The 27,314-nt window shown below is 48.3% G+C and overlaps 1 protein-coding gene across 1 annotated transcript; it reads left to right on the top strand.

The window, feature by feature from the left end:
* The first annotated feature begins 15,743 nt into the window (after positions 1-15,743).
* DRD3 (dopamine receptor D3) lies at positions 15,744-26,481 on the top strand. Its single transcript, XM_066340969.1, has 6 exons — positions 15,744-16,025; positions 21,022-21,134; positions 22,305-22,447; positions 23,508-23,704; positions 24,584-24,929; positions 25,731-26,481. Exons 1-6 carry the CDS (start codon positions 15,744-15,746, stop codon positions 25,925-25,927), a joined length of 1,278 nt encoding a protein of 425 aa, XP_066197066.1. The 3' UTR covers positions 25,928-26,481.
* The last annotated feature ends 833 nt before the right edge of the window (positions 26,482-27,314 follow it).

Below are 27,314 nucleotides of genomic sequence, written 5' to 3'. Positions count from 1 at the left end.
CATGATTTTGAGGGCCTGTAGCATTAAGGGACAGATTGAGTGATAAAAGCAACTTGCCCCCACTGCAGATGAATGGCAGCATTTCAGACAAACCCCAGGATTTCTCAGTCCCTGTCTGAACCTGAGGAAAGCCATCATAATCCAGCAGCCTCCTAGGACCGTAGCTGGACCAGCAAGCATGGAGGTGCTGGTCACACACCAGCACAGACCCCTTGGCAGGAGCAGCCAGGCCACTCTGCCACCAAGCCATGAAAGCAACAAGCAATAGCTCTCCCAACTCCCACTGCAGCCGACATGGCTATCACAGATGGAATTTAGGAAATTATTTTAAAAGCTATTCTCTGAAATAAGCATAAACGAGCACGCCACCAACCTTCAGTCGTCTGCATCTGTCTACAAATGCATTTCTAGTCCCCAGTTTAGCAGTTACAGGGAGGGAGACAACCCCTCCTGTATCCCCCGTGGTGGGAATAAGCCATAAGGAGACCACTCTGATGTTTTGCTGGGGAAGGAAGAGTGGAGAAGCATCTGCCACCTTATGGCTATAATGATGATGGCAGGAAGAAAGTCTCTCAGCCCAACAGGTCCTCACACTCTGAAATTTACCACCTATTACCTACCCCATGTCACAAAGCTCTGGGTTTTGTGGCACCTCTATGCCCACCCCAGCTCCCAGCAGAGAGCAGCTCTGCAGCCCACAGGAGCTCAGCCTGCTCCAGGGATTTGGGCAGCAGTTGCTTTGCCTTTGCCTAAGTCCTGGTCTTAAGAAAGCTGGAAAGCTACCTCTAAAGTCTGCAGCTTCTTCTGATTTCTTGGGTCTTGAAATTCCCTCAAAGCTTTACAGAAGAAAAGTTGTTAACATGTCTCTGCTCAGTCAGTCCCACAGCTGAGCCCTGAACAATTGTGGCAGCCCTGCCTAAGGCTTGTGCTTTGAGTCCTGCCTGGACAGGCTCACTCCAGGCTGCCCAAGGGCAGCTATTCCAAACTTTCTGAGGGTGACCACTGCCTTGGAGGATGGGCTTGCCAGCTGGGAGTTCTCCAGCATCAGTCAAATTGTATTTTTTCTTCACTCAAATCTCCTCTGATGCATTCACTCCCTCATGCTGTGAAACAAGCTCTAGGACAGGAGTTTGGGCAAAGCCAGGACAGGGGCTCCTTTGGTCCTGAGAGCAAATGCAGCTTGTGGGGCTCACACCTCTCACCATCTTCTTCCCCAGGCTTGGCAGAGCACCAAAACTTCACATGCTCCTAATTTCCCTGCTCTTAATTTTTTATCTCTTGCCTGCACAAGCTCCTTTTAAAGCTGGGCAGTCTTGCCTCCAAAGGGATTTACAGTCCAGCACACTGAGGTCAACAGCTTGACTTCAGAGCTGCTTTTGCCTTCCAAGATGCTCCATGGCCTCCACAAGCCATGGCGTGACAGCTCAGAGCTGAGGTCTCCCAAGTGCCCCTTGGCTCAGAACTGCATTAGCAACCTGAGCTGACCATAAATTCAGGCTGCTGAGTTTAGAATCTCATGCATGACAGGAAGCTCAAGGCATTTAAATCCTGTTTCCACTCCACGCTTCCCCTAGGTTTTAGATGACACCTACCGGAATCCATGTATTTTCCCACCCACTCCTTTTCATCAGACCTTTCTTTGGTCCATTTTCAATCTGTTTACATGGATTTTGGGAAGATATTTTAGTGACTGTGTTTCATCACAGTGCCCAGGCCTATTTGGGTTTATGTCTTTGGACAGTCTCCAAAGGACTTCATTCAAGCGACTTAATTAGTAACCATTAATAAAATGTATAAACAGCTGCTTAGGAGAAAATCAGATCATAAGCCCAAGTATTTTAACAAGGCCATTAGTCTGCAATTATATGGGAGACAAAAAAATGTTACGAAACCATCCTGCACCAGCCTGGGGTGATGTTTGAATAAACACCAAAGAAATTTAGATGCTGGCATCTGCCTAAGTTCCTGGCACTAATGGGGTTACTGCAGAGCTGCTGCTCCTCTTGGTGCCCTCTGCACCTTTTCTCCTGAGTGTCTGGAGTTAGGAGGTCTTCAGGGACTCAAGGGTGGCAAGCACATATTTGTCAGCTACATGCATGGTTCATAAGCCATGGGCCCTTTGAGGCCTCGAAAACATTCCTCTAAAAATTATAACTGAGTATGCTCTGGAGAGGACTCTTTGGGAAAGGCCACCAAGAAACACCTCTCTTTTTGCACCTACTCTTGAGCTATCCTCCAGCCAAAGGAGCTATAGGCTTATTGGCCAGCCTGTGGGAGTGATCTTTGTTTGATGTGCACGGTGAACTCAGAGTTTTAATTCCCCAGTTGCCCATTTGATGTATGTGCTGATTGGAGGTCTGGTGAGAGCCAGCAGCTTTCTCTTCCAGCAAAAAACCCAGCTGGGCAGCAGCGAAGGGCCATGAGTTCATGGAGCAAGCTCCATCTTGGGACAACTCGTGTGGCAACGTCCAGCCTCACATCCAGCCCCATCCCAGACAGGACCAAAGCACTAGCACCTCTTCCTGACTGCGACAGGAATGGATCAGCAGCTGCTGCATGGCAGCTTAATCCCATTTCTCCCCTTTGGAGGAAACCTAGTATATATTTGTTATCTTCATCGACTACATCTCCTGTGGTTTCTAAAAGTTTGTGGTGAATTCTCCAGAGTAATATCTCCCCTTTTCTGTCATTACAAATCAATGTCAGCAAATGACAGGAGACCACCCCTCACTCCTATGCACCAAAGCATGTATTTCCTTTACTGCAAATGTCCTTAGTGCTTGAAATAATTCAAACTTTCTCTCTGATATGTTGACATACTTTCAGAATCTGTAGGGAAGCATACAGACAGCAAGAACTTTTATGGAAATATTTAGTACCCCAAGGAAGGCTTAGGCAAAAAATTAATTACTGTGATTGGCCCACAGTGACAAGCACTGACCCATCAAGGCATGAGCAGGTGGCAAGGATGAGTTTAGTTCTCGCCAGCCCTTCCCAAAATGAAGCCCAGTCAAACAGTGCTGCAATAAACTCTGGACACTGAGAAGTTTCATAACCTTTGGATTTACTGAAGGAATAGTTCATGTAAATCTTCCATTGTAGGAAAAAAAATGGAAAAAATTGAAAAAACAACCAACCACCCAAGAAATAAAGCACTGAGGATACAGCCAGGCTTCTACTCTGGCATAGAGTAGGGACCTTGCTGAGCACTGGTGTGACAGTCCCAGGCTGGGCTGCAGGACACCCCATGGCCTCCCAGCCCAGCCGTGCCCCAAGTGTCCTGCACAGCTGCAGAGCAATGGTGGGACAGCTGTGTCACTGCTGTGAAGGAGCCCTGACCCCTCCCAGAAGGCACACTGGAACAAACTCAGACACAGACACCTCTAATAAGGAGATTAATGTCCTGCATTGAAAGAGAAAAGGTTAGAAAAACAACTAGTTCTCTCACTGCATTTGGTGTCTTGCCTGACTTTTTGGGATATATTTATAGTTAATCAATGTTGGAGCTTTTTTTTTTCTGCATATCTGAAAGTTTTCTTCCTTTGACTAACACATTCATCCCATAAATGCAAAGCTCCTCCATGCAAACACAATGCTAGTCCACATCTTGCCTGGAACAGTAGCATAAGCACAAGGCAGCGGGGCAGGCACTGAGAAGCATTAATATCATCTTGTGTGTCTCCTATGCCAAAGGCAAAACCACACAGAACTAGGATTTTTATTTCCTTATTTCTGCCTCTTGGAGTGAAACTGTAATCACCTCACTCCAGAGCAGGAATTGAAATTGGATATGGGGATTGGGCTTCCAGAACTAGATGATGTTTAAGGCCCCTTCCAGTCATTCTGTGATTTTATGAGTGCCTGGGAGGGCTGGCTGGTCTGCAGACTGCTGGAGAAAGCCAAGTGGACCAGCCTTTGGGATGAGCTCTACCTCATCATGAAGAAATGCTCTTCAGGCCCTTCCTGGTACAGAGGGGGCTGGTTCAGAAAGCACCAAAAGAGCTTGAGGTTATGTCCACCAGAGACCAGCCACAGGGAAAATTTGTGAGTAGCCAGACCACACAGGAATATGCATTATGACACCTGCTGATTTTGACTGAAGTACTGGAAATTCTCTTCACAGTGGCTTCTACTCTGGTGTGGAACTGCATTTTGGATTTGCGCTGGAAACAGCGTTGCTAACACTGAATGTTTAAATTATTGCTGAGCAGCTCTTACACAGAGTTGAGGCCTTTCCTGCCTCTCACACTGCCCCATCAGTGAGTGGGCTGGGAGGGAACAGAGCTGAGACAACTGACCCCAACTAAAGTGGTGAATTAATTCCTCATTTTGTTTTGCTTGCCATATGCAGCATTTGCTTGACCCATCAAACTGTCTTTATTTCAATGCATGAGTTTTCTTGCTGTTTTTCTTTCTGATTCTTTCCCCATTCCACTGGAGGGAAGAGAGTGACTGGCTGTGTGGGGTTTAGTTTAGGCTGGGGTTGAACCACAACACAGCAGTGAAAAAAGCCTCCTAACCATAGTCCAGTGATGACCTCTTGAGAGCTGTGCACACAGAGCCCATTCCTGAGAAAGCCTCTCTTCAAGGATATTCAGTGGCATTAATCTTCCATCATAAGAAGACAGTGAAATTAAAAGGGAAAACAGAACTGACAAAGATTGTTTTTTAAACACCATTATTATCCTGTGTGAGTCACTGCCTCACCGTTATCATTGCTACCAAGTTAGATATTGATTTAAAAAACCCCCAAACAACCACATGATGTTTATATGAGTCAGAAGACAGTACACAGCTGTATTAGACAGGGAAACTGGTGCAGGATACCTCTTTCTTTCCTTGAGGCATTGGTCATGAGCAGGATTAGGAACCTTTTCTGTAATTCTGTGTTTTCTGAGTTGCCTCTCTGGCTGAGCTACAGGGGTGCTCACCATGCTCCCTCCGAAAGGGCTGGGCTTTGTCAGGATACAGCAGAGGCTGTTCCTGGGAGCAGAGCCCTGGAGTGGGGCCGGGCTGTCCATGGGCTGTGTGCTGGGCTGCTCAGACCCTCCTGGTGTCCCGGTTTGCAGCCACCTGCTGCAGCTTTGTCCAGCACCACCAGGACCAGGCAGAGGGGCTGCTCCAGGAGGGAATGAGGAGATGCTGCCCCAGGGCCACCCACTACCGTGGGACACAATCCAGCCTTGCCACTGGCAGGAGGCATAAAGACAGGGGGTTGTATCAAACACCGCAGAGCACCTGATACATGGAAAATCTCTTTTCAAATACATTTTCAGAGCCACTGTGCATCCATTCTCACTCTGAGCAGCAACACCTTGTCCCCTCACATCCCACAGACAGGCCTGTGGGCTGTCATCACTGCTCTGTCCCCTGTGCCATCACCATATGTGCCCTGTGACAGTCTCCTGGGCCCCCCATCTCCCTTGCCATCAGCAGGACACAGTCTCTGCCACTCCAGCTGCAGTCATCCCATGCTGTAGGTCTTGCCTGCATATTGGGAAATAGGTTCCTCTTATTCCAGGTATGCCAAATGCCCAGCTCAGTGTGGTGCTTCTCTCAGCTGGCTCTCCTGGATGCTGAAATAATCCAAGTGATCTGTGCTGCTGCTGCACAGGAGCTCAGCAGGGCCCACAGTCCCTCACAGCTGGTCAGAGCACTCAGTCCCCAAAGCTGCTCATGAGCTGATTCCTGTATGTGCAATCTCAGCTGTGGGCTGGGACACATCAGACCAACTCCCACCTGAGCAGAAGAGGGCTCCTCCTGCAGGAATTCCTTGACAGATTTTGAGTATGAGCTCTAAACCACAGGAAGTTTCAATTTTAAGGGGCAGGATTTCAGTGAAGGCATTTCGTTCCCCTGTGTTCTAGTTCCAGTTTAGCACTTCTGAAAATGTTCAGCAGGAATCAGGCCACTGGCATGGAAAGTTGCTATGTGCAGCATAATTCAAAGGAGTGATGAAGAAGGTCATACCTTCTGCAGTGGTGTTGGGCAAAGGATCAGTAAGTGTTGCTGCAGGAGGAGGACAGTGAAAGTATTACAGGCTTTCAGATGTTTGAAAGAATATCTGTTGTTCATCAGATCTAGCAAGCCAGATGCTCTGGGCTCTTTGCTTTCAGGCATATTCCATGGTGAGACATTCCCTCACAAAGCCCCTTTGCTCCTCTTCACTGGACACCAGCCACAAGGAACCACTCCATGGCTTCAAGGAGCTGTGGTGGCCCAGACCACAGCCCTGGGTCCACAGTAATCACTCCACAATTAAGTCCTGTGAGAAGATGGCCCCAAAGTTGAAAATAACTGCACACAGGAATTTCTAATTCCTGGCTTTCAAAGACTTGGCTTAATAGAAATAAATAAATTGGCCTGGAGCTACATAACGCTTGTGCGACTGTGAGTGCACTGCAGATGACTCTGATAAAGCTGTTGTTTGCTTCTTCAGGAAAAAGCACTTAGTGTGAGGTTTTAAAACCTGAGCAGCATGTAAATGGTAGTGAGACAGGAAGATGCTTTTCTGAGCAACATCTCACACTGCTACGAGTATTCTGGTGTGCTCCAGGGATGCAGGGCAGAAAACCAGGGAGGCAGCAGCAGTTCTCAGCATTTTCTGTCCCAGCAGACAGCCCAGAATAGAGGTTGGCTTTGAAAAGTTCACAAGAAACCATAGGTAAATCCAAGTTCACTGAGGCAAATAGATGAATAAGACTCAGGGCAGGTACTTGAGGGAGTGAAGGAGAGAAAGGGAAGGTCTGGAGGAGGTAAGACTTCAAGGCAGACAGCAAGCAGAGAGACTTCAGTTCACAGCCAAGAAAATGCATAAATGCTGCATCCACCCCAACAATTTTCACTTGATATCACTTCATGGTGTATCTGTATATAGTAGCTGAAATACCTCTGAAAGCTGTAATGAAGAGTACCAGAATGCAGCCTAATTTCTTGGCTCACTGTTGGGGCTGTAATTTTGTCGGTCTTGCCTCAGTTCAGCGTTCCAGTGCTTTTAAGTAAAAATGGTTCAGACGTTTTTAGTTTCATTGCTCTTTGGTGCAACTGAACCATCTCAATCATGCTGTAGAAAAGACTTTGACCCAGTGACCCAAGTCTGACAAGGGGAGTGGCAGCAAACCTAAAGAGGATGATATTCCTCCAAGCCCTATGCAAACCAGCAGCATGAGGAAGAGCAAGGCAGCAGCCCAGGCTCCTGGAACAACCAATTTCTGAAAATAAAGTGGAAATGGAATCTTCTGCTGTCTTTCTCAAAGTAGAAACTCAATCTCCTGGAGTGTTCTTGCACTACTCACTGGTCACTCCTCCAAGCTAGAAAGTCAAAATTTGGCAGAGGGAAACACTCCTGGGTGAGACTCAAGTGCTTGGTGTGTGTTGTGGGGTACATAGGCATCTCAGTCAGAGGCAATTAGGACTGTCCAAGTCTATTTAGGAAGCTTTGGGTCTCCCCAGTGAGCATCCTCCCCAGGGACACAGATGTCTGCTGCTCAGTCACTGCAGCTGGAAAAGGAGCTGAAAAGGTTCTCACCACCTGGTGAGAACAGTCTGTGGGGTGACAACACTGCCACACAAATTGAGAGGTAACTCTGGGTGAACACCGGGCCAGAGGCCAGTGAACAACAGGAGGGAGCCACAAACATGCCTTTTAACCCACCTGCATGCACGTGTGCAAACATTCTCCTGCCTCAGACAGAAAAAGAAGATTAAAGATGCCTGCTAGCTGTGAGATGAGCGTATTCCTGTCACCAGCTGTGAGAACACCCCTGAGCCAGACAGCCAGGTTGGAGCAGGAATCCCAGATGTACAATAAAAAGCATCAGTACTGATGATGCCAAGACCAGAAAAGCCCTTCAGGATACAGGTGGTGGGAGGGAAGAAGAGGGGCACAGACACCACAGAAAGAACTGATGCTGCAGCAGGCTGTTGCTAAGGAGGCATCCTGTTTGCTGAGGATCCTCAGGCTGAGGCAGTGGGGAGAAATGGGAGAAGGGCGGGCATTGGCGTGAGAAGATAATAGAGAGTTAGCATTTGCATTTGGCTCCTAGAGTCCCTCCTCCTGTTCAAATGGAGCAACTGTTCCCACAGCCAGCCTTGCCTCCAGGGTGCTTTGCTCCCTTCCAGAAGTGCAGAGCTGTCCCGGGCAGAAGGAAAAGAACATCCCCTCCCTGCCCCCAGAGGTGTCCGTGGCAGGTGCTGAACCATACCCATACCCAGCCTCTCTGAGTTTAGGGCCCCTTTGATAAATGATTTTACAACCCCAGCTACTGAAGGGCTGTGCCTCATGGGAGGGCATGGCAAGAGCCCCAGTAGCACAGTTCCTCACAGAGCAGACAGGATCATTTTCTGGGGAAGGAAGGAGGGACAGAGGTAATGACAGCCCTGCTGCTCCGAGGCTTCTTGGCATGAAAATAAGAATGGGTTACTCTGAAAAGCATAACGACACTTTTGAAAATTGATGCTCTTTTTCTCACATGGATATTTTTGCTCTCTTATCTCCTGAAACTGCTCCACTTGGATGAGCCCTTTGGACTCCGTGTGAATGGTGCAGTGTGAAGATTGTGAGGAGATACCACAAGGTGAGGTATGGTATGATCCTCTTGTCCCCTCCACAGCCCTTCCTCTCTTAGGCATCCCTGCAGAAATCACCCTCCTCACTTTAAAACCTCCATCTCCTCTCCTCATGAGCAGCACCAGTTACCCAACAGTGATGCAGAAGAAAACGGTGGCAGGATCCATCCTTCTGCTGACATCCTGCAAAACTTGTGTTCTAACATGACCAAAATTTAATTAAAGCAAAACAGGATCAAAACTGTAATTTTAGAGAGGAATTTGGCAGGGTGCTGGCTTTATCCAATCAGCCTGCTTTATGAGATACAGTGGCTGAAGTCACAGTTCTGCCAAATAGAGAGAGCTCCTCTAAACCAGCTTATGCCTGAGGTAAAGCAGAAGGAAGACTTGGACCTAAAGTCCCAGTCTAATACCTAACCAGCAGATGAGAGTTATTATGCTACCACCCACCCTTGGAATCAGAATGGTTTGCTGTATAAAATCCATTGCAGATGTGATTTGCATGGCAAAAATTCCCCACGGACTAAGCTCACATCTCCGTGGACTGTGCAGGTTTAGGATGCTGCCACCTCTTTCCAGGCTGCTGGGAGAGGGAATAGGGAAGGTAAAGGCTGGGCAGAAGGGAATCAATATCAGCAGGATCTGAATCTCATGTGAATCTTGTCTGACAGGAGCTGTGGTAGCTTCTCCAAGGAGTCTGCACTGATTCTGCAAGCTGCTGTGCTTAGATAATCCTGAAGTTGACTGAGTTCCATTTTGGCCACCACTGTGAAAACAGGTGAGTTTTGTGAAAAATTAAAGCTGCCGAGGCCAAGCAGGCATTTCCTGCTTAGATGGTATGGCTATGAATTCAAATTTTGTTGGAAGTTTTCAGGTTGTGCCAGCCAGAAAAGTTCTGTTTACTTCACATCCAGCAGGGAAGGTTGTTTTCACATCAGTGAAAGGATAAGTCAGCTTGGGAAGAGTCCCCAGGAGGTGTCAGCAGTCCTGCTCCAAACAGGGTCAGCCATGAGGTCAAATTAGGGCTTTATGCAGCCAGGTATTGAAAAACATCATGGATACGGAGTATTCTAACAGTACTGTCATGAGGGCATCTTGGCTTGCAGGAAGCAAGATGGAAGATTTATTCCACCTGAGTGGCACATTGGAGTGCACCTCAAATACTGGTGTAGCGACAGCAACTGGGATGTGAAAGCAGCAGAATAAATAACAGGAGTAGAGGACATAGCAACCCAGCCAGAAACGGCAAAGTGAAGAGTGAGGAGCTTGAGAATCAGCAGTAGTAGGGAAGGACAAGCAGGTTTGGGAACTGGACAGGATGCTGAGACTGTGGCTGGAAACCAAGGGAAGAAACACAAGCACAGGCTGGAGAGATGCATGAGCGAACATCAGGAGTGACAGGCAAGGAGGTGGGAGGATATTAATAGGAAACACTGGCATTTATCCAACTTATTTGAAATTTCTACCAAAGAGCTGGAGGACATATAGGACCCAAAAGAAGAATTAAGCAGTTGGTGTTGGAGGTGAAGGCAAAGAAACAGGCTGGGAATGAACCAGGTCTGGGAACTATGACACCTCTCCCCTTTCTGCACATGGGGCAGAAAGCCTGTGAAGGAGTGGGAGAATCAGGAGTCTGAGCAATGCCTGTTGGCATATTCTTTGATTTTGAGGTTCTAACAGCTTACTACTAACCTGTTTCTCTGCTTTGCTCCAGTGATACCATGTTGTGACAACCAAGGTCTGCAACATGTCCAGTGTTTAACAAGGGCAAATATACATCACACACTTGATATTGGAGTAGGAAGAAGGAGAGGATTTTATGAGAGAGACATTGCATTAACCACTGTATTAAAGAAGTTGTATTGTTAATAAAACCCACTGCAAATATCGCAATCCAGATTGCTTATGCAATTTTAATTCAGCCTTGCCTCTGTGTGTGGTGCAATCTATTCTAAATTAAATGATCACAGGGATTATTATCTTGCTCCCCAAGACCTCTGCTGCAAAGCAAACAAGAGAAAGTCATTAAGTCCCTTCCCCAAAGAGCTTCCAGTCTTGGGAAAACCAGACAAGGGGGTATGAAGGGAGCCATTCCAGGAAGGAGGTGGGGTGGGAGCACATAGGATAATGAGTTTCAATAGAGCAGAAACATTTACAACTATATTGTTTTTGGAGAATTACATTTAGACAAGAGAAGCTTTAATAAACACCCTATAGAAGTCTTCCAGTGCCTAAAGGGGCCCACAAGAAGCACAGATTTTTACAAGGGCACATAGTGACAGGACAAGGAGGAATGGTATTGCATTGAAAGAGGGTAAGTTTAGATTAGATATTAGAAAGATATTGTAAGGGTGGTGAGGTACTGGAACAGGTTGCCCAGAAAAGCTGTGGATGACCTATCCCTGGAAGTATTCAAGGCCAGATTAGAACTAAATGAGTTTTAAGGTCTCTCAAACCTGAACCAGTTTATGATTCTGTGAGACTATATATATATATATTTAACCTGGAGTCAGAAAAATATTAAGAAATTATATTAAAAAAATATTAAAATCAAGAAACAAGTTTCACAAAGAAGACACAACCAGGGGATCCACTGAAACACGAGGCAAGGCAAAGGGAACATTTCAGCACTGGAAGATAAAAATGTGAAGCAAAACAATGGTGATTTTGTGGTTATAGCAGTGCATCCCCCCTGCTGCATCTGCCTTACGTTCGAGGAGGCCAGGCAGTGTCTCTTTATCGATCTGTGTTAGCTGCTACATCCAACAGCTGGCAGCACCACAGCCTGTTACCATTGTGCCTTGTGGCCCCATCACCCTAGAGCCAGTGTGAGCACCTTGCCAGCCACAGTCCTTTGGGAACTGCCCACAAACTCCATTCAAAAGCTGCTAAAAGGAAGTTAAAATGCCTCCATCTGTCTGCCAGCCCCCCTGTGAGGAGTCATGCTCACTGGGCATCCGCACCCAGCCTGTGACTCGCACAGCACTCATTTAGTCAGGACAAGCATCACTTTCCCCTCCAGCTTGAGCCACACAACGCAGCAGGTGCGTGGGACCCTTTCCAAACTCACAGCTAAAAAAGCCTCTGCTTCCCCCTTCCTTGACTGCCCAGGCACGGTTAGAGAGGGCGTTTCCCCAAAAGTGAGCAGTGCGGTTCAGAAGACGGCAGAAGTTCGGCTGTACAAACCTAATGCGTGGTAAGCATGGTAAATTTAGTCCATGTCACACAGTTTGGGAGCTCCCAAGGGAACAAAGGGGCCGGAGAGCCCTTCACGGGTCATTTGGTCTCATAGCCTGGCTGCTATATCCTCCAGCAGGACACAAACGTGTCACCCTAGGGGCTGGGCAGTGACTCATCCCCCTCCTCCAGTGCCATCCACAGAGCTGCCATGGGGCACTCACGGCCCTGGTTAAAGGCAGTGGTGCTGATTAGTCCCATCAAATCCTCTAGGGTCATTTTCCACCATCCCCAGCCAGGCTAAAGATGGCACTCTCACCCCTCACACCTGATGGCTATGAGGGCTTTCTACAGCACCTCTCCCTCCTACCAGCCTCACCCACAGACATCAACCCGCAAAGCTGCGGCAGGAAAGATGATCCAGGCAGCCCAAATCCCAACACATACTTCGGAAGGAAATTCCTAAAATAGGTAGATAAACTGTGCTCTCCACAGGATCTCCTTTTTTTTCCTTGCCCACATATAAGCCAGCCTGTGGCCACCGCGGCTGTGGGTGCATAAAGAGGAAGGGTCACAAGTCATATGTGCAGCGAAGGGAAACCTCAGGCCTGCTGCTGAGCTTCCTGCACCCTCCTGCCAACTCCCTGCCAGCCCCATTTGCTGTGCCAGGCTGGCGGTGGGCACAACCCAGCCTCCAGAGAGAGAAGATCCACTGGAATCACATACCCCAGTGATTACAGTCTGAAGAGAGCTGTGCCTCAGAGACCTGATCTCAGACCTCAAGAGAAGCCACATGCCCGGATCATTTGTGCTGTGCCTGCTGGCACTGGTCCCTGGAGAAGGATGCTTCCCAATATTAGTCTCCTTTCCAGCTTCCTCCCTGCTTACCCGCACTCCTTCATCTCAGGTTTAAGATAGGTCATTTGAAGACATACAGTTTTTTAAACCTCCCCCTTCTTAAAATCATCTCTGCTTTGATAATTTTTTTTCAGCTGTTTTGTTGTTGTTCTTGTTTGGGGGGGGCGGGGTTTGTTGTTATTTGGTCGGCTGGGGTTTTTGGGGGGTTTTTGTTTTTCGGGGTTGTGGGAGTTTTTGGGGGGTTTGGTTTGGTTTGGGTTTTTTTGTTGTTGCTTTTTTTTTGTGTGTGTGTGTGTGTTTTGGGGGTTTTTTTTGTGGTCTTTTTTTTGTTGTTGTTGTTTTTGTTTTTGTTTGTTTGTTTGTTTGGGGGGGTTTTGTCTGTGTGTTTGTTTTTCCCTTTTTTTTTTTTTTTTTTTTTTTTTTTTTTTTTTAGGTGACAGGTTTCCATCTGCTGGGCAAGCAGCCCGGCCGAGGCATCTCCCCGCTCTCGGCCGCGGCGCCCCGGGTTCCCGGCTCCCCGCTTCGCCCCCAGGCAGCTCCATCGCTCAGCAGAGCACGCCCGTGCTGCGGACCCCGGCTCTAAAACCCGCCGGGACGCCTTCCGCTGGGTCCCTTTCGGAGAAGGGCAACCTCTCGGGCAGCCGCAGACGGCGCTGCGAGCGCAGCCCGCCCCGCTGCCCCTCTCCGGGCACGGCGGGGTCCCGGGGCAGGGGGCGGGCGGGAGGCGGTGGCCAGCCCGGTCCCGCCCCGCCGCTCCGCGCCGGGAAGGCGGCGGGAGGGAGCGGGTCTGGCCGGGAGTCGGCGGGGCTGGGGCCCCGGACCGGGAGCGAGCTCTGCTGGGCGGCGGCGGCGCGGCCCGACGGGCCGGGGGTAAGTCCTGATCGCTGCCTCCCGCTCCCCTCCCGCCCGGAGCCGCCTGTCCCTTTTCCCGCGGCCCCCCGCCTCCCTCCGTGCCCGGCATCGCCGGGGCGCACGGCACCGGGCCGGGGGCACCTCGGGGAGCGGCGGCAGCGGAACAGCGGCGGCGGAGCAGCACCCGCAGCTGGAGACGAGCCCAAAGCCGCCGCCACACCTGGATCCTGCGCTCGGACCCCGAACCCTTCCCCGCGCCTGGACCTGCCATGCGGGCCGGGACAGGCGCCTGGACCTGCCATGCGGGCCGGGACAGGCACCTGGACCTCTCCGAGGCGGAGGGCCACGGGGGGAGCGTCCTTTTCCCCCCTTTCCCCTCCCTCTGCTCTTCCCCACGGCTGCGACCCTCGTCCCCATGGCAGTTTGTCACCCCGTGGCTCAGGGTGGTGGGTGTCCTCACCCCTCTGCGAGGGTATCCAGGTACACTGGGACGTGCCTGGACTGACAGCAGCCTGGCCAGGTGCGGAGCGAGCAGGACTGGGGGTGGAGGACAGTCCAGGGATGAGGGACACGGCAGGGCTGGGAGGGATCTCGGTAGGGAAGACTGGCTTTGGGATGAGAGTCGAAAATAGTGCTCATGGATATGAGAAACAGAAGACTAGACAGGAAACCCACAGCCAAACTGTGTATTGGGATGCCTTATGCCTTCTGGTTATATGTATTTTGTGCGACGTTTTGTTCATTCCCTGTTCTGGACTTGCTTATCACCTAGGCAGCTGTTTTTTCCAGCACTACAGAACCAGCCTTTCCTGGCTCCAGACAATACTGAATTCCCAGAGTGGGAACTGTGCCCATGCAAGGGACACAGTAAAATGAATCCCATCTTTGGGTGGCTGCAGCTCAACTGTTTTATTGACAGACCTGGACTCAGCAGCAGCACTCGTGCTACAAGACATCTTCGTGATCCAGTGGAAAGCTTAACTTCTTTGTCAGGGTCAGGCAGAAGAAAGATAGAGAAGACAAGCACAAGCCATAAGAGATTGTTTCACCCTGTTCTGAGTAATCTGTGTTCACAGGACATGGGGAAGTTCAGTTTCCATCTCATTCAACCCTTGTCCTCTCCCAGCTACAAGGCATCAGGGGAGAGTGGCACCAGTTTTAAGGATGAGTATATCCCAAGGGATTGGAGATAGATTGAAATTTATATCTATTGCACAGTTATTTTTCCAGGAGCGTAGCTGTGCAGCAGCTGTGCAGCACAGATGCTGCTCTTCAAGAGGTGAGGTGAAACAGAGCAGTGTTTATACCACTGGCATTGCAATGTTTCGTCCTTGCTTTTCATACCTGTCATACTGATGATGAGTTCAGCAACAGGGGCAGTAGCAAAGAAAAAAACGATACAAGCCATTAAATGTCATGGAACAACCTTGGTACAGCAGCTTTCATATTTCTGGATAAAAATCCTCCTCTTAAATCAAGGAAGAGTAGGTAACTGAGAACAGACTTGAATCCATTGTAAGAAAAAGAAATGCAGAGCACCCTGCAAGCATCCTTCCATTATTTCATCCCAAACATCAAGCGGGTTTGCTTTTCAGCACATCTTCTGGCCAGGCATGGAAAACACAGGATGGATGGAATGGGAACAGCACCAGCAGTCAACCCTCTACAAGGCAGACAGGGCTTGGGACATGCTGCAGGAAAGGGGGAATTCTGGAGGTGGTGCTTGCTGCCAGGCAGCCGGGGATCAAGAGGCTGTGCCAAGCTGCCAAGCACTCAAGTATGTGAAGTTGTTGAAGACATCTTTTGATGAGAAAAGGAAGAGGATACTTCCCAGAAGAAAAGATACAGGTTCCAAATTCTGGCCAAGCCCTAGCATGTTTGAGTAACTGTGTTGGGTCTTCCTCATCATTTCAAATTGTTGTCTTTCAGGCTGCACTCTTGTGCAGCTGACTTGTACTGTGGTGTGGCTTTGGTGCATCTCAAAGCCATTGCCCACTTTCCAAACTGCTGTATTGGTTGCTAAGATCCACCTTTCACATGCACACAGGAGGTGAAATCTTGCATTCTTCCCTTGGTTTAGATTCAGTGAAAAACAGAACAGGCCAAGCAATTCTTTAAGCAAAGCTCTGCCCATATATGAGCAGAAAAAAGACCTCTCTGATTTGCTATAGGAGAATTCATGAGGAAGGTATAAAAATCATACCAGTACCCAAAGGGGGTACTGTTCTCCACAACTGTTGCAGAGCTCCGATTATCAGTTCTCTCTTTCTCTTTGCAGTGGCAGTCCCATGGCCCTCTTCACCAGAGCCATCAGTCATTCCAACACAACAGACCCCATTCCCTGTGGGGCAAACAGCACCACAGAGCCTCAGCTGCCCCATTCACACACCTACTACGCCCTCTGCTACTGCATCTTGATTCTGGCCATCATCTTTGGGAACGTGCTGGTCTGCTTGGCTGTGCTGAGGGAACGCACTTTGCAAACAACAACCAACTACCTCGTGGTGAGCCTGGCAGTGGCAGATTTGCTGGTGGCTACTTTGGTGATGCCGTGGATGGTGTACCTGGAGGTGAGTAGCTCTCAGGAATGATTAGCAGAATTTAGCCACACCACTGCAGGTGTGGTCATGTTCCTAATGAAGGCAGTAGCAACATTTAGACTGATGTGTGTGGAATAGCCCTGGAGCTGTCCTGCAGGCTGTGTACTGCTTGGGTGTGCTGCATGGAATGATTAAAAAGAAAAGGAATAACAGTGTGTGTATGTGTGTTTGTTTGTGTGGGAAGCCATCCCAGAAAGATAGAATTAGACTCTTCAGTTTGATTGCAACTAAAAAATATTATTAAAAGTCAAGTTTTATTTCAGACTGGAACAGTCTATCAGCTCAAGTGCATTCCAATCCTTAATGAAATCACATTATGCTTTGCTTTAGAAAATACTTTGCACTCATTCTTGTCCTGCTGTGGACAGGGTGGGACTGAGGCACATCTGTGGAGCAGCCTCTGCCCCTTGCAATTCTTGGCCATGATTTGTGAGCACAACAGTGGGTCCATTTCCTAGTTGTGTTTGTAGACCCATTCAAGACTAATTTCCGTCTGTGGAGCTTGGATAATCGAAGCAGCTGATGTGAGAGTCATCCAAACAAGAGAGAAAAGAACTGATCATACACATCCCAAACCTGAACTACCAATCCTGACTCCACAGAACTTCCTATAGAGCTGGGCTGTTGGGACTCCAGCAAGAATAAGATTTAAAAAGCAGACCAAAGACCCCCAAAGTTTTTAAAATATTTTCTGCTGTTTATGGATCGGCGATGCCATAAATGAAGCAGAAATGGTATCGTGCTTCAATACACCATGAGCCTGGAAATTGCCAAAAAATCATTCAGTCCCTAAAACCACGTAGAATACCTATTCATTTACTGAAGGTTTGCCAAACCAGACTTCAGAACTGGCCCTTATTTATGGAGAAGCTTAAGGTGGATGAAAGCCTCAGATTTAAACACTGCTGAAGTCTGTGCTTTACACTCCATTTTTAGAGTCATCATTGGCCATGAAATGTGTTATTTTATCAATCATGCAGACCAGAACTGTCTCATTCTGAGAAATCTTTTGGGAATGCTGTGACAGAGCAGCAACAGGAACATTTTTATAGCCTCAAAATCCTCATCTCCACTTAAGGAGGTTTCTGGCACAGAAGTGCTATTCAGCAGTGCATCTAGCAATCTTCTAGGGGCCAACGTGTAGGTCTGACACACCAGTGCTGCTCCCCTCTTCTTTACTGATCCCTGGTGCAGTTGCTGCTGAAGCTCACCAAGGTTTCCAAAAGAGTGGCATCAGGGTATCCTACCCACTGGAGTTTGAGGGCATTAAACACCATCATGCCTTCTAGTCATGGCATAGACGGAGGAGGACATGTGGCAACATGACTGGGAACACCCTCCTCAGTCTTCTCACAACATCCAGTTCTACCTCCAAAGGGGAGGAAAGCTTCAGGGGCAGGTTGTCACTGAGGTCTAATCTGCTGATACCGTGTGGGAGTCACACTGTCTCCTCATCTTGTCTCTCACATGGGAGCAGTGACACCTAAGCTGCTCTGTGAGCTTCAGGAGCTCTTCTGGACTGGTGTCAGAGGGAGTACAGAGCAGAGTTACTGCAGCTCAGCAGTCCTGGCCATGTGAGTGCTCTTTGTAGTCCCACTATGCAAACCCACGAGCAGCCATCTCACAGCTGCAGGAGCCAGCAGCAGCTCCAGGCATCAGCTCTCGAACACAAAACCCTTCAAGGAGCCTGCTTAGATGCACCACTACTTTCGTGTCTGCCATTGCCTGATGCAGCTTGGTTTCCTACTTTCCCATCCGTGTTCTCCTCAATGTGGCATCACCATTCATATCTGAATTGTGGAGCTGTTGTTGCTTATTTTAAGAGTTCAGGAGAGTGGTGGGTATGCATAAGTTTGGAAAAAAAAAAAAATCGTTGCACATTCATAAACTGGAAGGCTTCATAGAGAGTTTGGAAGTTAAAAAATAATAACACCACAATTTTGTAGGTAAAGCAGACTGGTTGTCAAGAAAGATTAGGTGAAAACCTGACCTGAACAGTCTACAGGGATCTTTAGCATTGTGTTTGATAGAGCCAGGACCCAGTGTTCACCCTGGACACTCTTCTGCTGCATAATCACTGAGTGGTAATGAGAGATTGTATCAGCTCTTCTCTCTGTAGTTTGCTCTCATCAGCTGTAAGAGAATAATATTTTACCATCCACCTCACCCAGGCAGATATGAGAATTCATTTGATTGATACCTGGGATATCCTTTGAGATTCCTGGACAAAAAAGCACCAGAGGGATAAAGAGGTACCCTGCCAGCACATGAAAACCAAAAATGCAGACTAGCAGGTTCTAGCTTCTGTAGCAAAGATGATTAGAACAGAGCAACAAAAGGAAGAGCAGAAATAGAATTTTAAAAAATTTGAACAAGACATATAAAAAAAGGCTCTTCTTCACTGTTAAATTCTGGAATAAATTCTGGGTTTATATACCCCACAGGTAAATATTAACTACTTCACCAACTCCAGCAAAGCTACGCCCCATTTTAGCACTGGCAGGTGGAAGTCAGAATAGGTTTTAAACTCAAACACTTTGATGTGTCAAGCATCCTCTTAGACAAGCTACAGTCTAGTGTGCAGGTGTTGTGATCTGATAGCATCATCCTGAGAGGGCTCACTTCGGAGTCACTCCCACCAACACCTTCTTCAGTTTTAATGGTTCACATTCTTGAGCTCAGCATTTTAATCGGTTCAGAACCTTGGAAACTCCCTCAGTTAAGTGCTTGTTCATCTGCTGGGTTAGCAGCAGCTGGCTTTCATGTGAACACCTGTCACTGGCTTGGTGAAATATTCTTCAGACTCCACAGCTCGCACAGCAACTGCATTGCTTTTTGCCTCAAACTGCAGAAACATCCCACTGCAAAGGCTTCCAGCATTTTTTTATTTTTTTTTTAATGTATTTTGAGGTGGTCAAGCGGATCTCAAAACATGAAACTGAAGTAAAACCACTGTAGTGTTTCTTTGGAAGCTGAACCTACCTCTTAAGGTCTCTAATCTCAGATGGACAGCCTTGAGTTTGCATGTCTTGTAACTCACCTAACTGTGCAGAAAAGCTCAAGGGTTTGGAATTGACTTCTTTTTCCCCTTTACTTACTTTTTAATAAGAAAACAAAGGAGCACCACCAATATCAAGAGAACTGGAGAAGAAAGCACAGTTCCCTTCTGCATTCTGCAAGCCAATTCCCATTTCCCTCCCCTGCATTTATTCAGGGTCAGAGGGTCTAATGGAAGACTGCCTCATTCAGTAACTGATTTCTGAAACGTAGCAGCTGGGTCCAGCAGAGAACACCCTAAAGACGCAGCTCACCTCAGCAAGTTTCTGTGCCCATGTGTGGGAATGCTGCCACTATCAAAATTTCTCAGGATTATTCCTTAAACAATTCTCACGGAGTGAATGTTGTACTTATACAAGTGCTTCTCTCTGCAGGGAGCTGCATCCTTCCCAGGCACCAACACTCAGGCTTGACCCACTGCCTGAGAAGCCAAGCTTACTTGTGGCACCCTCTCCAGCATCATCATGGGATGGGTATTTTTGAATAGGTTTTGAAAACCTCCAAGGATGGATCCTGCACAGACTTACCAAGCAACTGGCTCCACTGTCCCACTGTCCCTGTAGTCAGAAGGGAAACCTTCATAACCAGTTTGCACCTTTCTTCCAGCTCATGCCTGTTGCCTCTTGTCCTCCCACCACAACACTGCTGTGAAAAACCCAGCTCCACCTTCTTAGCTACTTGCCTTCAACCTATTCAGTAACCTCCCTCTAGGCACTAGAGGGCTGTTGGTCTCCCACCCCTCAAAGCCATCTCTTTTCCAGACTGAAAAGGTCCTGCTCCCTTAGCTGAGCCTTACAGCTCCCCAGCCCCTCTGGATTGTTTTGGTGGTTCTCCACTGGACTCTCTCCTATATATTAACGTTTTTCCTCTACTGATGCACTAAAACCAGGTGCAGTATTCCAGATTTTGTCTAAAAGTAAGCAGAGAGACCAGGAACAAGTGGCAGTTTCCTGTAGCTTCCCAGGATCCAGCTGAAACAGCAGGATCTACAGGACTGAAGGCTAAAATCCAAGCTCTCTCCCAAGCATGGACTTTCCCTTTTTTTCTCTCCTACTCCCCCCTTCAGCACTGGGTTTGTTTGCAGGCAAACAAGGAGGCAGCCTGCTTCCACCTCCTAAAAAGAGTGGGCACTGGGGTAGACCACCTCCCTCAGAATCAGGCTGTCATCCCAACCCCAAGGAGAGCAGGGCCACACAGTGCTTGCAGCATGTTTGTCAATCAAAAAGGTAATTGTTAAGAACTTGGTGGCTGCTCCAAAACCCACTTTTCTCCATCACCAAGACTGGCTGTGGCTGAGCTTTCACAACCACACACTTCAGATTAAAAATTCAAAACAAGCAGAACAACAGCTTGGTAGCAACTCAGGCCCCTTTATCTGAGTAGTCGGTGAGTTCTCACTCAGATCTAATAATCTAAATCTGTAACTGAGATAAGAATTCAAATAAGGTTTTTGAGAAGCCTCAGTCTCAGATCTCAGTTTCATACATAAATGCAAAAAATTTGCAGCACTTTTCTGGCTTACTGCCTGCAAGAGCACTCTGGCAGCTAAGCTGAGAAAGACTTTCAGCCCTTAGATTTCCTCAGATAATCATTAATCAAAGGATAAATACAGTGATATCAAATTTAAATCAATTTATCATGCTAAGCCTTGAGAGAAGGGATAGCTGCTCTTTCTTCTCCTTGCCTCCCTCTGCAAGAGCAAATAAAGGACTGAAATTTAAGTGAGGCTCCTTCTCCATGTCCTACTGGGTTATCTTGCACACAGACACAGGTGCCTTTGTTTCCCTCTGCCCATCACTGTGGACATGAACTCCTCCAGCTGCTGAGATGCTGGAGGAGAGCAGCTCCTTACACATAACTTGTCAGGTCGTGGTGCAGAGCAAGGCTGACAGTTGTGTCGTTGGTGCAGGTGACCGGCGGGGTCTGGACGTTCAGCCGTATCTGCTGCGATATCTTCGTCACCATGGATGTAATGATGTGCACAGCCAGCATTCTGAACCTCTGCGCCATCAGCATCGACAGGTGAGACACAACAGCATCCAGGGGGACAGTCTGGACGTGGGGGTCAGCCCTGTGCCTCAGTGGGGCAAAGACAAAGTGAGGAGCACAGACAGCATCGGTGTCTTCAGGACAACAAACCCCTGATGGTCTGTCCCTGCCACTAGTGCTGTTAATGTGGCTTTGCTCACATTGTGCCAGAAGAGGTCTGCACTGGAGTGCAGGGAGACACAAGCAATAAAACATCTCCAGTATACAGTCAAACACACCCTCAAACTTTTTAAAGGCAAAAGCCACCAACTCCCAGTGGGTGTCAAAGAGGGTTTCTGCTTCTGGAGATCTCACTCATGAAGCTTGAATTAACAAAATCCTGCCATATACACAGGGAGAGATGAAGATTGTTGCTGTGTAATCTTGAGCTTTGCTCTGGTTTTCTGCCTTTTAAAACTGAGCCTATTTTAAGCAATGCTGAGGGCTGGGAGCCAAGACCTTGGTACATGTGATCCTACTGGGACCAAGGAGTGGGAGAAGGGAAAAATACTGCATGCTGTACCTCTGTAATGTGGAGTTCAGGGATAATAATGCAAGGCAGCTCTCGATGCTGCATTGGTCTGGTGTTCCTCCATGGGAATCTGTATCCCCATTTCAGTTTAGACTCCTGTGCCTTCCAAATTCTTGGCCCAGCTGAGCTGCATCTCCTGGGGCACCCCAGCAAATGAAGGTCCTTGACACCTGCCCCTGGGCAACCCTCTGTCTGTCAGACAGAGGGCGGATAACACCAGACCAGGCAGCTGAGACAGAGAGTTTAGTAGTTTGTGCTTACTTCAGAGAGTATTCTTTCACAGCAGTGCCCATATAACTTTAGGGGCTTGAGGGTTAGGGATTTCCTGGGTTTCTTGGTCCGGGTGGTAGCCCAAACCTTGTAGCTTCACATGCTGTGAGTTCTGCTGAGCCTTTCTCTGCACTGCTGCCAACTAACTGTGATTTCCTCTGTTCCTCCCCCCAATGCCCCACTTACTATTTCCACAAATTGCTGATTCCATCATCTGATTTTCTCTACTTTCCTCTGCTGTTTCTTCACCACATCTATCATCATGTTCCCTATGCTGCTTTCACTTCTCCTTTTCACTTCTCCTGGTCGTTTCCCTCCCTCCTTCCTCCGTCTCCTCTTCCCGGAGCTGGTTTGGTCTGCAGGTACACCGCAGTGGTGAAACCAGTTCAGTACCAGTACAGCACTGGGCAGAGCTCCTGCAGGAGGGTCTCTCTCATGATTGTGATAGTCTGGATGCTGGCCTTCGCAGTGTCATGCCCTCTCCTCTTTGGCTTCAATACTACAGGTGGGTGATATCTTGAGCAATAACATGCAGGAGGGGTTGGCAGTGGAGCTGTCCTTTGTATGGCCAGATCATTTAACATGGGTCCTGCAAATTTGCCAAGTTACAGGAAATTTTAAGGAACTGGAAAGCACACTATGAAGGGACAGAAAAATCCCCATGTGCTCTTGTCTATAAACTTGCCATTTGCTCAGGCAGACGCTGACTATTGCTCTAAAGGGCAAACCTGCCTGCTCTACTGCCAAATCAATGCCCATCAAGGTGTCCAGGTCTTCAGACCCCCATCAAACAATCACTTTGAGCACACACAGCAAAACGTGCAGCACATACAGCACACATACATCAGATTTAATGGCAACTTGCCAATATCAACAGGTTCAGAAGCACAGTTTTGACTCTGATACAGAATACATTTCTAAAGAGCAAGGACTGCATATTAGCATTGCTTGTTAGAAACCTCCTTCCTATCCAGCTGGCTGGCTGCCTTCTTAACTAATCTCTTGAGGAGGGCAAACAATTTAGCCTCCACCTTGGAAGCAGGTTGGTCTTTTTTCTTTCCCTCAGCTAGGGCAACACAGTCTCCCTGGAGGCAGAGGAGCAGGGGAGCCTTCCTTCCCTTCCCACCGAGTCTCAGGCAGAAGCCTCTGCTCCCCATCCATCCTCTCTGCAGTGCTTGAGGGAGGAAAGAGATGGGAGTGGGAAATTCTGTTGCTCCCCTCTGCCTGGTTCAGACAGATAGGGGTGAATGCACACGCTACATCTAGACAGCTCAGAGGCTGTCAGAGGAATAGGAGAAAGGATGGGAATAGACATGAGAGAAGAGAACAGAGCTGTTGGCCAGAAAAGCAGGCAGGTGCATGCTGGCTAATGCTAGATGGCCCTGTTTTGGGTTCATTTTAAGCATCACTTAAGTAATTGGGTAAGCCAGAGCATAATCTGCACTCCTTAGACTGCCTTTGCCCCCAGCCACTTTTTGTCTCGCTTTGCCAACACACCAGAGCCTCTTTGTACTAAACCAAATCAGCTCAGCCACTCCTCTCTCTCTCTCTCTTCTCCTCCCCAGGGGATCCCAGTGTCTGTTCCATATCCAACCCTAGTTTCATCATCTACTCCTCTTTGGTGTCCTTCTACCTCCCCTTCATGGTGACCCTGCTGCTCTATGTCCGGATTTACCTCGTGCTCAGACAGAGGCAAAAGAAGCGAACCCTCACCCGGCAGGGCAGCCAGAGCGCCAGCACCAAACCGTGTTTTGCACACCAAGTAAGAGCCACATGAACCCAGTAGGAGCTGTCAAAAATGACAGGAGCGCATCATCTCCTCAAAGGGTTAAAACACAGAACAGAAAGTGTAAGGAGGGCCATGACATGTTTTCATCCCATCCCTTGCTCATACACCATATTTGAGGTGCAGAAGCTCCAGTTAAATCCTTTTCAGACCTCTAGAATGAGGATATTCCCTGTGTATCTCTGCCTTCTAGAAGTGACAAGTTGAAAAGAGCACAGCCTACTTCAATATTTCTTCAGAGCAGGGTTTTCTCTGCCATGCATAAGTCTGGATAATTTCTTCATTTATTGATTTTAATGTCTTCATTTATTGATTTTTGCTCTATGAAGCTTCATTCTCAGGGCTTCACAGGCTTTAACCTCTGTTATTAAAATAAAACCCCCTCTTCATCTGACAGACTTAAGAGGTCAAAATACTCGTGGTGCATGCAACATTTGTTCCACTGACCTTTCTAGATGAAATATCTGCAGCCATGGGAACCAACACAACAGTTTGAAAGGAATTACCTGGTCATGCATATCCATTCCTTTTACCAATTTTTGCACAGCAAAGCTGCTTTAAAAGGGTGGGATGGATGCTGAGGGGAGCCAGCCAACACAAAAATACAGATGAGAGGTTAACAGAGCAGATATTTCTGCTCTTAGTGTTCTCATGCTTCTCCATGGTGGGATGGAGGCAAAGAGTTGTCAACTGCTGGTTTACCCCCAGGTCAGTCCAGAGGACATAGTGCAATATAAGAGGCAGGTGAGGCTAAGGATAACTCCTACATCCCTCCCTCCTACTTCTCTCATCATCCTCTGGCCCAATGAGCAGTTTGGATGTTTTTCAGTTCCTCTGTGGCATCCTCTTTTGCAGGAACACATGGAGAGGAAAGCTTTGCCAAACAGATGCCAAGGCACGTTTTCCCCCTGTCTCTCGCTCAAATGCACAGGCCAGGAGATGTCTACAAAAAGGAGGTTGCTGACTGTCTTCAGCCTGCAGAGGTACCGGAGCTTCTGCCACGAGGCATCCCTCCCCAAGGCACCAGGGACCAGCCAAAACAGCAGGTGGGAAGAGAGGAGAAGGAGCACGAAGGCAGCAGTGGAGGTGCGGAGGCTCAGCAGTGGTAGAACCATCAGCAGCTTGAGGCTGGCGCAGCAGCAGCCCCGACTGATCCAGCTGCGGGAGAGGAAAGCTACACAGATGCTGGCAATTGTCCTGGGTGAGTGAGAGCCATTCTGCCTGTCATGGTTTGGGACTTCTAGGAGCACAGAATCTCCTAATACAATACCGAGATTTTTAAAAAAATGGAAGCTGGCCCTTGGCTTCAGCTGTTACTTCTTCACAAACTCAGGAGAGACAGTAGTGGAATATTTAGGGATCTATAATAATGCTCCCAAGTGTTGACAGCCATGTGTGTTAGTGTTTCAATTACTGTGTTTTGTTACCCTTGTTTAAAATCAGTGGCCAAGCCTTACTAGAGGGAGCAACAGCCAATACTTTTGCTTTTCCTTTTCATTTATTTCACTATTACAAGGCTGGAACAATACTAAGTTCCTGTACACGCAGAAGCTCTTAGATCTGATTACAGAAGGGGAAACAGGCAAGGAGCTGCAAGGAACCAGTTTGTACAGCTGGGTAGAGAAGCCAGGAGACTGGTGTCCATGTCACCTGCTGTGGTCACCAGAGACACTGTTAGCCCCCATTTACTCAGTAGTAACACAGAAATAAAGCAGCCCTCATCCTAACCTATCCAAGCAGCTGAGGCTTTCCCTCAAAGTTGTGGCCACTTTTGTGTGTCATAAGACCCCTTCTAAAGCCCCATAAAGTTGGTTCCAAGGACCCCAGACTTTTTCCAGATCCCAGTCTGTCAGAAATAAATGTGGCCTTCAGTGTTTGTGAAACACAGAAACATCATGGAAATAGTGAGGAGTTGGAGGGAGAGGCCACCAGTGCAGGCCCCTTTTCCAAATAGTTGCTGCTCTAAACTCATGGATTGTTTTCCGTCTCTCTCTAAACCCAGGGGCATTCATAGTCTGCTGGCTGCCCTTCTTCTTGATTCACATCCTGAATGCCCACTGCCCATCCTGCCACGTGCCTCCAGGGCTTTACAGTGCCAGCACCTGGCTCGGGTACGTCAACAGTGCCCTCAACCCCATCATCTACACCACCTTCAACACTGACTTCCGCAAAGCCTTCCTCAAGATCCTCTGCTGCTGACTGTGGGGCCACACCAGGCTGCACGGGTCTGCAGCAGCCCCCTGGGAGGAGAAAAAAGGCAGGGACAAGCCAGTGAGTCCCACAGCTGGGCAGAGCCCCGGGTGTGCAGCAGGTCAGCCACCACAGTGCATCACTCCTGGGAGCTGACAGGTTTGCAGGGCACACGCGACCCAACCGCAGATGGCACCTCTCATCTCGGCTGCCCACGTGGTAGAAATGCATTTGCCTTCCCACAGCTGGAACCTCAGCCTGCAGAAAGGCACTCAGCTCATGCACAGCAGTCCTAGCAAGAGGACAGAACCGGACCTCTTTGATAAGGACCCTGATCTCTTCAGTCAGGAGCCAAGAGTGAAAATTGGACAAGGAAACTTAGAAAAGGAGCACTGATGGAGAAATAACAACTTTCCTGTTGTTTCTGTCAAAAGGTTTGCCTGTAAAACTGGGTCAGTCTAAGTGCTTGAGAAAATTGCCCTGTTTGCAAATGAAATCTCCCTTTGTGCTGCCAGCTTGTATTTTACTGCTTCTTGCAAGGTAGAGAGGTGGCTGCCCTCTCTCTGGTAGGTCAGCTCACATGAGAAGTGCAGCACTACCCCGGGGTCCCCTCTCCTCTTGACCCAAGGACCAGTGATAGATTGGCCACTGCTTCACTACCACATGCCCCAGCGATCTACTGAGGCCACTAAGAGAACAAGGCTCTTGATAGCTGCCATAGATTCAAACTGTTTTTTCAGCTGATTGCATGTACCCTGTCTCAAACCTTGTTCATGATTTTTTTGGAAGCAGTCTTCACCTGTGCTCCTCTCCTGACAGGAGCACTGCTAGATTTAGGATTCATACTACCTGGCTGCTGCAATCACTCCAGTTACAGCCCATACCTGGGGGAGAGCTGTTTCACAACATTCCTCCCAGTAAGAAGGGACATTTGCCTTGGCATCAGCCCCAGGACCCTCCCTAACACCCCTTGCCAATAATCTTGGCATCACACATGGCATCTGTGTATCCCAGCATCCAGGAGCTGGCCAAATACAGCCCTGCCATGGTCTCCTTTCCCAGCAGCATTCTACAAAGCCATCTCCAGTAGTTCCTGGATGAAAAAAAACAGACAAGTCCTGATGTACCCTAAGCCGGTCTCATGTCAGGACACTGCAATGCTCTTCCCCTCATATAGACAAACCTGACATGGGCCAGAGAGCCTCAACATGGTTCTCTCATTTTGCCCACTTGCTGTACTGGATCAGAGTCTTCAGTTCTCTCTCCCAGGGCTTGGCTTAGTTGTGCTGTCAGCCGTGCTCGTTTGATAGCTTTGGGCATAACTCTGTGTGCTGCTCCTGTCTGTGTCCATGCCACAGCTTCTCCATCTGGAAAGGGCGTCCTTTCTTTCCTAGTA

Source organism: Sylvia atricapilla, chromosome 2, assembly GCF_009819655.1.
Source record: "Sylvia atricapilla isolate bSylAtr1 chromosome 2, bSylAtr1.pri, whole genome shotgun sequence".
Classification (NCBI taxonomy): domain Eukaryota; kingdom Metazoa; phylum Chordata; class Aves; order Passeriformes; family Sylviidae; genus Sylvia; species Sylvia atricapilla.
Note: the sequence above shows the minus strand (reverse complement) of the source record. Positions and strands in the feature narration are given on the sequence as shown.